The sequence below is a fragment of the Cornus florida genome, unplaced genomic scaffold, assembly GCF_030987335.1.
Source record: "Cornus florida cultivar Cherokee Brave unplaced genomic scaffold, ASM3098733v1 CherokeeBrave_3.0.0_Hap2_Chr03, whole genome shotgun sequence".
NCBI classification, from domain to species: domain Eukaryota; kingdom Viridiplantae; phylum Streptophyta; class Magnoliopsida; order Cornales; family Cornaceae; genus Cornus; species Cornus florida.
Window position 1 is genome coordinate 13005409 of NW_026775573.1, and position 13325 is coordinate 13018733.

Consider the following 13325-nt stretch of genomic DNA (forward strand, 5'->3'; position numbering starts at 1 on the left):
TTTTTATTAAATTAGACTATTAAGTAATTAATGCTTGAGAACGATATAATAATTTAACGAATGAGTTCACCCAAATTAAAATAAAATCAAGGAGATATTTTATTTTTAAGGCCATACGTTATATATATTTAACAGTAACAAATAATCTTGTCAATATTGTAACTATCACTAGTATTACTACTAAAATAGTAATAATCCAATCTTAGTCGAATACAATCAACACATATGTGATAAAATATAAAAAAATAAAAAGCGTATGGAAAAGGAAAAGAAATGATATTGATTTTGAAATGAAACCCCATTTATATCTTTAGAATAAATTAAAATATAACAAAAAAAAGTAAATATTATTTTACCATTTTATCCTTATTAATTAGAATTGTAATTTTATATTTTACTAGAAGGAAGGCTAAATTGGGTAAGTCAGAAACCTACAACTAAATTAATTTACAATTTCTATGATGGGATCTGAGTATACTATGCTCTGGTATTTTAAATCCTATTAAATTCAATTCCATTTTAATTCGTTTTATTTCAAATAGTGGTAATTCCATCCATTTTGAATATAAAAATTGGTGAACTACATTAAATTTTCCTTTTCTACCTGTGTTTTTCATTAAATTCCCCTTTTCTATTTTTTTGCCAAAAAACCCCCCTCAACTATTCAAGGGGGTGATTTAACTAACGGAAATTAGTTGAAGGAGAATTGAAATATAAATTGACTTAAATATTCATTAAAGCCTATTTAAAAATTTACTTTGCTTTTTGTTTTTTTATTTATTAAATAACATAAACGACATCATTCACATAAATTAAAGCTTATATTGGTTTTTTTTTTTTTTTTACTAGATTGACAAGTTCACATTCGTCACGTGGAAGGAATTTTTTATTTTTTTATAGGAAAAAATGATATTGAAATATAAAAAAAATAATAAAAAAAGAAGAAGAATAAGAAGAAAACATGCAGGCATAAATATTAATATAAAAAGGGAAAAATCAAATAAATGAATGTGCAATATAATTCTCAAATATATATATATATATAGCAGATAAATTTCAAGAAAAACCTATATTTATAGGGTATATTAAAATAGATATAAGGACATTTTTGTCTAAAAAATATATGATAAACTAAATGTCCAAATAGCTCCCTTTTAGTTAACTTCCGTGAGTTAAATTATCCCCCTCGAATAGTTGAGGGGGGTTTATTGACAAAAAAATAGAAAATAGGGGTTTAGTGAAAAACACGGATAGAAAATGAGGGTTTAATGTAGTTCACCCTATAAAAAAAACCATAATTTCAAAGAGTGCCTGAGGTTTAATCACAAGCCCTTTTTTCGCAAGCGATAAAACATATTTATTGATTAGATTAGAAATTACATCCAAACGAGTTTTATGCAAAACAAACTCTGAGAAATTATTATCCCATAAACATATACTTTTCTCTTGTAAAGCAAAAGCAGTATGGGCAACCTCATTCCCTGCTCTAGGCATATACACCAAATAAAAATCAGGGTGATGATGAAGCTTTTTACGGATATCGTCTACTGGAGGGCTAAGTAAAAAATATGAAGACCCATCTAACATTGTAGCCTTTAAGATGACCTCTGCATCAATCTCAAACATAATACGATTGTAACCTCGACGAATAACCTGGTCCATAACCTTTCGAAGCACCAAACCTTCAACCACTAACGGATTTAAAACTCTTTAAAAGAAAAAAGATGCCAATCACAACACCTTTCCCCTACGAACCATTCCATTCCACCCCTGGCCTCACATAATACTTAATGATGCATCAGTATTAACTTTAATTACATGCCTTACCTTGAGATCACCCATATTATATTCTATAATTGAAAAAATTATTATATGGTCGGGGGAATCACACGTGCTTATATAAAAAAAAAATTAGACACAATTACATACATGGTCGTATTTGATCGTCCAAAACTATATAGTACGGGACAATAAAAGAATTTGCCTTATAAAAATTCATTTTTATCACCCAAATTATCCGTTAGAGACCATCCAAATGATAGGAAATTATTAATTCCGAAATTATTAATTTTGTGTCAATTAAAAAACGAGACATAAATAAATGTATCAATTTTATATCATTATTAAACAATTTTTATTTATACATCACTACGTAATTGATTGGTATCATTAAGTTACTTCGAATCATGTAATAATTTATTTCTTAAATTAAGCCTAAAAGGGGGCGATCTTCATCACCCAAATTAACTAATTAAGGGTTTAATCATATGCCTTACCTTGAGCGAGTGAGGTTGACCTTCATCACCCAAATTACACCCCACCGGAACAGGTGGGGCCTACCTAAAAGTGTTCTATGATTACATTGATCACATGATTTTCTTCAAATCCAACGGTGACTAATCATCTGTGCTTTCTACTAATCAATCCCATCAGTGAGTTTAGCTTACTCTACTCTGCTTAAATCTGAGTGCTTCTTTGTAAGATTCGAAACGTGAGCTGAGTACTACTATTTTCAGTGTGTGTGAAATCTTTAAAAAGCCCGGCAAAAGCACCATAGTTTCGCGGCCAATTTTACAGAGATCCACTCCTGACTCCCCCCTTCTCTCTCTCTACACCTCTTTCTCTCTCTAGAACCCCTCTTTCCTTCTATAACCAGATTCATTACACAGACCCGTGTCTGCAGCCACATTAGTTATTTACTTAACATTGTTTTAATTTGTCTCCATGTTTAGCTCCTAGGTATAAGACAATATAAATTTTCTCATAGATATATACCACACAAACACGCACACACACACACACACACACATATATGATATGTATGTTTTGTAATGCAATAGCTTAGCAGAGGAGAAAGAGAGAGAGAGAGATGAGGAAGGTTATGTGTTTTTGGGGTCTAATTGTTACTGGGTTTGTGTTAATTGGCAAATGGGTTAATGGGTTTGATGGGTTTGAGCATGAGTATTTGAATAAAACAGAGCAGCCATTTTTGGAGTCCTTTTACGGAGTCTCTGCTGTGAACTACAACCCTCTCATGGTGGGTCTTACCCTTATTCAAGGAGCTGCTGCTAAAGGCGCTGGTACTCTCTCTCTCTCTCTCTTTCTCTCTCTTCTCTTCATACATTGTCGCTTGATCTACAAGTGCGATGTATTGATTCTATCTGTTTTATTATTTTGTCTAAAAATAATTAATTTAATTATCTGATTCACTTAATTTTGTTCTACTGCATGCTATTTCTTCCTTTCCTTTTTCATGATTCTATGAATCATTGTTGTTTGTTATTGATAGTGATAAGTAGATCTGACCAATTTTATATTTTTCTTTTTCCTGAATCAATTTTTATTTCTTTTTTTATTTTCACTTCTTTCTTTTTCTTCATTTCAATAAATTTTTTAAATTGCTCTCTCTCTCATATGAGTAAAGATACTCTAATTGTCATTTCCTTAATTGGGTTTTTTTGTCTGTCAAATTTTGATTTATAAAAATTTACATGGAAACTATTTCTTATTTGAAGGTTTTGTGACAGAGAAATCTGCCCAATTTTTTTTTCCACTAATGTATCTTCTGGTTTGCTTCACTTTACAGTGTGTTTGGATGGGACATTACCGGGTTACCATTTCCATCGTGGATACGGGTCAGGGGCAAATAGTTGGCTCATTCAATTGGAGGTTTGTGTGACAGCTTTATGATTAATCACATATTAAATTCAATAAATGGTTGGTGTCATATATTTTTCATCTACAGGTTCAATCATTTGCATGCTTGACTCTATTTTCCTATTTGGTTTATTTATTGTCAGAGAATATCACATTTTGTTAAAATAAGCACAAATTTGAGCCTGATAAAATTGGAAACTTATCAGGCTCTTTTTGGTAATTTCATCATTTAAGGTTTTGGCTCAGTTTCTAAGAATAGTTTTTTATTTTCAGAGAATTGAAAATTAGAAAACTGTACAAAATCTGGTTTGGTTGACCGTTTTGAACTAAAAAAAATAAGACTTGCTTTGAGAGAGCTGTCTTTTATAGTTATTCTGTTTTCTGAGTTCTTGAGAACTGTTTTTATAAAACTAAACCAAACATGCCCTACTATTTTGAAGTTATGCAGGTTTTTTAGAACTTCCAGTACCTCATGAAAGTAATTAATCCAGATATGCTAGTAATTAATTATGCATGTTCCATTACAAATGAATACTATTTCTTGTGGAAATTCAAGCTCATAATTCTAAAAGGTGTTTTTTGTTCTTTTTTATTACAAAAAGAAATAGTCTCTAGTGGTTTCAACTTTACAGAAGGATAAATGATAACGATAGATTTAAGCAGCATGTTGCAAGGAGGGTTTTGTACTCAATTGATAAAACTTTATATACCTAACAAAATTAAGAAAAGGTCTTATCTTTTATTTTAATTATTATTATTATTATTTTGTTTTTTTTTTTTGGTGGTGCCAATTAATGAGTAAAGAGTTCATGCCACAAAAGTTTCCATTTATTGTAATTCTGTCCATGATTGAGAACCTGAGTGAAGCATCTTTTGGCAGGGTGGAGGATGGTGTAATACCATTAGATCTTGTGTTTACCGTAAAACAACTCGTCGTGGGTCATCAAATCATATGGAGAAGTGGATTCCATTTACAGGGATACTCAGCAATAAGGCTGAAGAAAATCCCGGTTTCCTCCTAAACTACTATCTCAGATTACCAATACAAATAACTACTATCTTTGCATTAGACTGGCAGTTGTCTTACTTTGTCGGGTTTTCTTGGGCAGATTTTTTCAACTGGAATAGAATAAAAGTTCGTTACTGTGATGGTGCCTCTTTTGCAGGGGACAGCGAAAATAAGGTTGGTGGAAATTTCTTGATGTTAACTATTTTTCATGTTTGATTGATATTGATGCTGTAACTGGCCTTCAAAATGGTGGACGAGATGAAATGAAAATTAGGACCTTACAACCCAGCATTCTGATCCTAAATACGTTTGGTTTTTAAAATTAAAATTTATTTATTTTCATCTTGTGGTTTTTAGTCGGAATGGTGCATAAAGTGTATGAGGTTTGTGGAATATAGTTTAAGAGGCTTGCCTAGATGACTAATAAAAAATCCAGGCAAGTGTCTATTCTAAGCATGCCGAGGCACTCAGTTATCTTATATCTTGGAAAAAGTCTAGGAAGCTCACTTTTAAGAGAAGAATCTGCAGAGTTTAACATTCTTCAATGATTATCCTTAGTACATCTTATCCTGCTGACATCTACAGACACTAATTTTTTTTTTTGGTAAGCATCTTTAGACACTATTCTAGTACTTTATTAAGACACAAATAGAATGGGAGACCCCCGGGGGGTGAGGAGGGGGAGTGGAGGGACCAGAACTATTGTTAAACTTGTTAGAAAAAGAAAAAAATGCATTCAACATCAAATGATCTACTCAAATGATGATTTCTATGAATTGGTTGAATGAATTTGACTTGGCATCTGATCGTAGTTTCGTATTCTGTTTTATGTAAACCAGCTGTTTTAAGATACACTCTTTATGTTTGTAGGCTGCACGACTGCAATTCAGAGGACAACGTATTTGGAGGGCTGCTATGGAAGATTTAATGTCAAAGGGGATGCGATATGCCAATCAGGTTTATATCTAAGACATCTTCCAAATTTATATTTTTCCACCATGAGTTTGTTTGATAATATAATTAAGTTGCATTTTTTAGGCTCTTCTTTCTGGTTGCTCTGCTGGGGGTTTAGCTTCTATTTTGCACTGTGACGAGTTCAGGGATTTATTTCCAAGAAGTACGAAAGTCAAGTGCCTGAGTGATGCTGGATTATTCCTTGATACGTAAGTACTTAACATCTAATGCTCTAATTTTATGGTGTGGAAGTTCTATCCACGTATTTTTCTTGGTTCAGTTGTTGGATCTTCATATTTTTATGATGGTCCTTTCTGGAATTATAGGGTTGATGTAGCTGGTAGGCGCAGCCTAAGAAATTTCTTTGGAGGTGTGGTTCATCTTCAGGTACTTAACAACTCCAAATTTCTGCTTCTATTATACTATTTTAGAGTCTATGATCGACTGCATACACGAAAATCCTAAACTTGAGCTCAGCAACTCTGGATGAGCCACAGTGGCACTAGGGGGTAATATGAAACATTGTTTCCACTTTGACAATTAATCTAATCAAAAATTCTGGTGGGATTTCATTCATAAAGCCACACATATGCTGCCCTTGCACAATGTAGAATTGAGATATGGAATTTGAAAAAAACCTCTTTGTTTCTTTATTTTTTATTTTTAATTATGGTTCATGGTATACTTTGCCTTTGCTTCTACAACAATAATTTCCAGCTTTCATATAGAACGTGATAGTTTCAACTACGTGCATCTTATATATATATTTAAAGTTTCTTAAGAAACTAGTATGAGTGTGTCTATCATTGTTTTCAAGTGCAGAACATTTGTTGTAGATATTGGTTCTTACTGATAAACTATGGAGATTTTAAGTCTACATTAGAACATTGAAGTCTCCTGGATGCAAATTTTATCAGTAATTGTATTTGGCAAATAAATTAAGGTAAGATGAAGTGAAGGGGTTAGGTACAATGCAAATCAAAGATAGCTGATAAAGAAGGAAAAATCTTGATATGCTTTGGATTCAAAATTCTAATATAAAATCATTTATGTGAAAATGTTACATCCCAAATTGTGGATTGCTGATAATTCTTTTTTAAGTGCAATTGTCATGTTTGCTGATGGAAATTTGTATAATTATCACAGGGGGTGCAAAAGCACCTGCCACGGACTTGTACTTACCATCTTGATCCAACTTCGGTGAGCCCTTTATCTTTTTTTTTGTTTTGCCTTTTCTCTGCAAATTCACAATCTCAAGAAACATGGGGAATCCCGTTACCTCTTATTTGCTCTCAAACTCACCTTTTTTTCTTTTTCTTTTGGATGTTTTTCCCTTGGCAGTGCTTCTTCCCTCAGAATTTAATTGCCAACATCAGAACACCACTATTTCTTCTCAACGCAGCTTATGATTCGTGGCAGGTTATATTTCAATTTTAAGATTGCTAATTTTATTTACCTACAGCGGCACTGAAATGCAACATCTGGCAATGATTTACATTCTGAGTACAAAAATCCTTAGTGACTAGCTTAGTGAATTAAACATCTTTTTCCCCATAATAAATTCAGGTCCAGGAGAGTTTAGCTCCCCCATCGGCCGATCCCCATGGCTATTGGCATGAATGCAAAATGAACCATGCACATTGTTCAGATTGGCAGATCCGATTTCTGCAAGGTGATTTCATATATCTGCAATAGCTTAAGAGTTGGTCTCATATCGGCTTTAAAAAGTACTACGAAAAGTTAACTAAATGCTGAAGAGTTGTTGATTATTTGGAGCAGGATTCAGGATTCACATGCTGAATTTGGTAAAACACTTCTCAATGTCCAGAAAGAATGGGTTGTTCATAAATTCATGTTTCGCTCATTGCCAGTCCGAAAGGCAGGATACATGGTTTGCGGATAATTCTCCTCTTATTGGTAACAAGGTACACTTTCTGTACAATTTGTATTTAGTTTTCACACAGCATACTATTTGATTTGAGTCGAATAATAGATTAAAAGGCTGTCATATCTTTTCTTACTGCCTCAGCCAATATTCTCAGTTTGCTTTTATTGTCCTTAGGCCTTCAACTATATAGAGTGGCTCCTCATGACTTGGGCAGTTATTGGTCTTCCTTGTACAGTATAAAACCATCATAACGGACTCGTGAACCTTTTCCTCAATTGTTACTACCTAGCTTCTGAAAGATGCAATTTGTTTCTTATTCTATCTTTCTCATATCACTACTCTTCTATCTAAACACCCTCAGTTGGATTATTCTCATTTTTTGACTCGCCAACAATCAACATTTTACTAGTAAAGCCACAGCTGCTTACCGTTGTCTCGGAATTCTTTTAACAATCACCACACAACAGTTACGAGAGGACTCCACACATCCCTCTCTAGTTTGCAGACAATGTCTTCTTCATATCTCTCCCACTGACTTTCACAATTGCACCAAAATTTTTATTCAATATTTAGGGTGTTTGAGCCTTGAGGTTTATGCCTAATGAGCCTAGAGCTTATAAAAAACCTCACTTTATATATATTCTTTTTCATTTTTTCCTTTTGATCTTTTAAAACGTTGCATGAAAAGAATAAAAATAATTTTTCCAAGTTGACCAAATCCAAGTAAATAAGACTAGAGATAGCATAAGAGAAGCAATGAAGTCCTCAGGGGGCAAAAGATACAATTGCACCTTTATATAACTGTGTGTATGTGTGTGTTGGTAATTATATATTTTATCTGGAAGGGGAAAAGTGGACAAAAAACAAAACTACAATAAAAGAAAACTGTAATCACAATGGCCTCATGTCTTGACCAAAAATTTCAAATTATTATCTCAAAATATCTCATTGTCAGATAACCATACTTTTCTGTGTAATTGTTATATAGGTGCTAATATTAACAATAGAGTTGTCTAATATCAAGTGTTTCATGCTTTGCAGGGAATCGCTCTAGCTGTTGGAGATTGGTATTTCGGTCGATCAGGCATTAGGTCCATTGACTGTGCGTACCCTTGTGACAAGACTTGCCATAATCTGATTTTCAAATAAGCCAACATTTTTTGTTTTAGTTTTTAAATTGGCTCAATTATTGTTGTCATCTTATTGAGTAATCTTCATTAAAGAAAATTGATATTAGAAAAATAAAACAATTATATAGCTGAGAAGTGTAAATGGTTCTCCATGTACTTCTTAATTTCCAGTTGAGAGAAATGCAAATGGTTATAACTTATAAGCAAGCAATTAGCATATCGTTCTGCCTTGCTCTTGCAGTTAGTTTCCATGATTTTGTTGCTCTTATCATCGTCTCTTATTTGTAGTACGGTAAGGTTACTCCATGCAGAAAATAACCTCTGCATGCAGAGGTAAGGTTGCGTAAATCTAACCCTTCCTAGACTCTGCAGAATGGTCACCACTCACCATAGTTTTGGGGGATTTTCTTAGCGTTGTTATGCTTTATAGTCTAGGTGTGACATTTCATTATTCAAAGAATAATGATGGGAAAGCCAAGCCTTTCACATACATTGGCCAAATTGGCTTTCTATGACATTCTAACTTGTCAACTTCTTAAAATTGACAAAGCTTTGAATCTTAACTCCATGAGGTTGCTGTGGAGCCTGTTGTTTGTTTGATAATGTTTGGATGTGTTTCAAATATGGTAATGTTTGGTGCAATCTTGTTTTGGTCATGTCTTGACCTAGTTTCCAGTTTACAAAAGAAAGCCAAAACATAATCCTCTTGTCACAGGTTCCTACTATTTATACTGTGTTCTGTGTTCACTGCTCTATGATTCATATCCAGTGTATACTTTACTTTTATCTAATAATTAGGTCACAAAAGTAATGTCAAAACTTGTGCATCATCCATTCAGTCTGAACTTTGGCTTTGTTTAGAATCTCAAAAGTGGTTTAGGACAGGTCCCACTTGAAAACCAACTGTGAGCTTGTGAAAAATGGCTTGTTTATAATTGCTTTTTGTGAAAAATAAAGTGATTTTATTACATTTTGTTAAACGCTATAGATGTTTGCTATTTCTGTACGATAGTTGTAAAGCGCTTGCCATTTAAGTTTTAAGCTGTTGGTGGTGTTGTATATCTATTCTTTTAAGTTCAAAGTTACTCCCATTAAAATTTGTTATTAAATAATGATTTAAGGATTGAATTCGGTACTTATAAATTTCAATTTATGCAAGTGTGGTGGTGAACGCACGGTATGATGTCATCATTACATCATCTGATGGAACCACCATCCCATCATATAAATTGAATTTGGTGATTACTGTATTGGGTCCTAAATCATTACTCATTGGAAATGTATTACTGAGTCTTGATGGGGCATAAATTGAGAAGTCCGCCTTTTGTTGTTGGTTCTAACACTTGTTTGGCCCAATCCATCAAAAATTTGGGCTAGCCTAGCCTGCTTCCCAATTTACACCCTGATAGGGAGGAGCAGTTTGGACTTTTTGGACCCAATCTGACCCTTTAGGCCCAACAAAGGACCAAGGTGGCCCAACAAGAATAAATCCAATTTCTCTTCAAGACATTTTTTCCCACTGTACAATTTCACCATATTTTATTTAATAATTTCGTCACTGTAGTAGTAAAAATTTACAGTGAGATTCAAAACCAAAACGTGGTTGTTTGACAAGTGAGTGACATGACATATTAAAAAAGTACTAAAATTCATGTCATGATAATAAAGGTTATAACCTAAAATGGAACCTATTGTATAGTGGTTATATTAAGTTTTTTTTTTTTTTTAAAAACAGAAGAGTGCTAGACATAGTTAAAAATAAATTATAATTAATGTCTCTTTTTTATTTTTTTTAAAATTATAAAACTTCAACTTTAAAACTAAATTAGCCTTTTAAATTATTTCCTCTTTCTTTATATTTAATAACCTTCCTTCTTTCCTTTGTTACATATATTTAACTTTATTTCTTTTTTTTTTTTAATTTTTATTTTTAACAAATGTCTTTTTATTTTTTAATTTTTTTTCTTGGATATATATGGCTATACCATTTTTTTTTTTTTTTTCACTTATCTTATATATATATATATAAAGTCCTGATTTCTTGCTCCACATGGAGCAAAAAAATAAATCCATGGAGAGCAAGAGATCAGGACTCATGTAGAACAATATTTAAATTGCATATTTATTTTAGTTGATTATAATAAAACTATATTTAAGAAGACAATATTTCACCAAATAATTTAAAATTCCGAGTCGGATGGCAATTGACAAGTGGCTATTCTGTTATGAGTCCTATCAAAGTATCCCGTAATTCAATGTCATGCCAAATTTTCACCCGAGTTGCGTTCGACTCTAATTTAAATTTTTGGGTCGAATAAAAAGCGGGCAAACTTCACTATTACTTCTTCCGTTTAAAAAAAAGTATCCATATTTCCTTTTTAGACTATCTCAAGATAATTGTCCACTTTTTTTTTTTAAAATAATATATTTCACATATTTCTATTTATATCCTTAGAATTTAAAATTTCAAACCTAGAACTTTCAAAATTTAAAAAGGGCAAGTTATTAACTTTATAGAGAGACAACGCATAAACCATATGTCCCCTTAAAAAATTATACTATCCAAAAGTGACATTTAAATTGAGACGGTGTGAGTATTTCCTAATTTCAATTATCTTTGATGGCTTAAATTGTTAGGTACAAGGGCAAGCTTCACCATTATATTCTAATTCCAGTCATATTTGAGGGCTCTTTGATTATTTTCTAATTCAAGTCATCTTTGATGGCTCTTTGTTCTTCATTATCATTAGACGTCCGGACAACAAATTCATTTCTTTATTTCATACTAATCATGCAGTTGATTTTGAATTATTTATACCCTCCTCGTGAGAAATCAAATCATTATATTAACAATTTAAAACCGAAACTAAAAAATTAGAACAAAAAGATCATGAGAAGATTTGATAGTAGTGCCATGATACAGGGAGAGAAGTAGACTATTTCACTCATTAGATAGAGAAAATTATGAAGATTTCGTAATCTCAGGGCCGGCTCTGGCCCAAGGCGACTAAGGCTGTCGCCTAGGGCCTCAGAATTTTGGGGGCCTCAAATTTTATAGGCCCATGTATGATGGGCTACAAAAGAAAAAAGAAAAAAAATTGTAACTAAATGTATCAAATCATTTAAGGGGACTCAAATTTTATTGGCCCATTAATGTTGGGCCACCAAAAAAAAAAAATTTATAACCAAAATGCAACAAATAAAGGACCTGAAGAATGATGGGCCACAAAAAAAAAAAAAATTTATAACCAAACCGTAGCAATTGAAATTCGCCTCCAAATTTAGGGCCATCAAAATGGAACAAGAATGATAGGCCAGCCTCCAAATGCAGCAAGAATGATGGGCCATCATCTACTACTAGGGCCTCACATTTAAAGTTTGCCTAGGGCCTTTCAAGAATTTTTCAATCTCAAGGCCGGCCCTACTTAATCTCTCCATTCATTAGATAGAGAAGATCACAGATTTCGTAATTCACTTCGGAACTCTCTTTCGGATCTTGAATATAATTTTGTATTATTTACTTTTCACACACACACACACACACACACATATATATATATATTTGTTTGATTAACATTTTAACTGTTATGAATATTTTAATAAAAGCAAATAAATATTATATATTCAGTTATAATATATTAATTACTATTAAATTATATTTAATCTAATCTTTTTAATTTTACTTAATATCGTATTAAATATGAATAACAGTTATAGTTATTATTCTATATATATATATATGTATATATATATATATATATATATACGAAGATTTCTTATTTTCTAGATGGTGAGGTTTTTTTTTTTGTATATATACGTAATGATATATGAATGAGTGAGACTCATATAGAAGTATTATATATTCTATTTTATATTTATTGAGTTTATGGGCAAAGAGACACGTATAGACTTGGACCTAGTCTTTCTGTAGTCGTGCACATGGAGGAGACGCCGCTACGAGCTGATTGTGTTGTATCTTAAAGCTGACTAGTTTCACCAATACCCGCCCGAAAGGGAGGATTATCAGCTTTAGGTCAATGTGTTTACACATGTCTCAACAATCAGGTCAGTACTTTCTTACCTATCTTATTATTATCGTTTTACTTTTTAATTTATATTTTTGGGCTAATATTAATATTATATTACTGAATTATTTATCTTGTTAATTTTATGTTCACTGTTATATCCATGTTTCAGTATTATTTACTTTTCACACACACACACACACATATATTTGTTTTATTAACATTTTAACTGTTATGGATATTTTAATAAAAGTAAATAAATATATAATAAATTATATATTCAATTATAATATATTAATTACTATTTAATTATATTTAATCTAATCTTTTTAATTTTACTTAATATCGTATTAAGTATGAATAGCCGTTATAGTTATTATTCTATATATATATATATATATATATATATATATATATAGAAAGACTTCTCATTTTCTAGATGGTGCGGTTTTTTTGTATATATGAGTGATGATATATGAATGAGTGAGACTCATATAGAAGTATTCTATATTCTATTTTATATTTATTGAGTTTATGCGTGACGAGAAATGTATAGACTTGGATCTAGTCTTTCTGTGGTCGTGCATATGGAGGAGACGTCGGTGCGAGCTGATTGGGTTGTATCTTGGAGCTGACTAGTTTCACCAATACCCGCATGAAGG

At 32.0% G+C, this 13325-nt stretch overlaps 1 protein-coding gene across 1 annotated transcript; it reads left to right on the forward strand.

Annotated features, from left to right (window-relative positions):
* The first annotated feature begins 2483 nt into the window (after positions 1–2483).
* Positions 2484–8845, forward strand: LOC132299524 (pectin acetylesterase 12). The gene is made up of 12 exons (XM_059796210.1): positions 2484–3080; positions 3587–3669; positions 4538–4667; positions 4767–4840; positions 5537–5623; positions 5705–5829; positions 5947–6007; positions 6767–6820; positions 6962–7039; positions 7187–7292; positions 7400–7545; positions 8550–8845. The coding sequence occupies exons 1-12, from the start codon at positions 2870–2872 to the stop codon at positions 8655–8657; spliced, it is 1263 nt and encodes a 420-aa protein (XP_059652193.1). The 5' UTR covers positions 2484–2869; the 3' UTR covers positions 8658–8845.
* The last annotated feature ends 4480 nt before the right edge of the window (positions 8846–13325 follow it).

Excerpts from the sequence above, each read along its gene's own strand:
- LOC132299524 (XM_059796210.1), top strand. The coding sequence starts at position 2,870 with ATGAGGAAGGTTATGTGTTTTTGGGGTCTAATTGTTACTGGGTTTGTG. Across the intron at positions 4,841-5,536 it reads CAGGGGACAGCGAAAATAAG|GCTGCACGACTGCAATTCAG; the intron begins GTTGGTGGAAAT and ends TTATGTTTGTAG. Across the intron at positions 6,008-6,766 it reads GAGGTGTGGTTCATCTTCAG|GGGGTGCAAAAGCACCTGCC; the intron begins GTACTTAACAAC and ends TAATTATCACAG.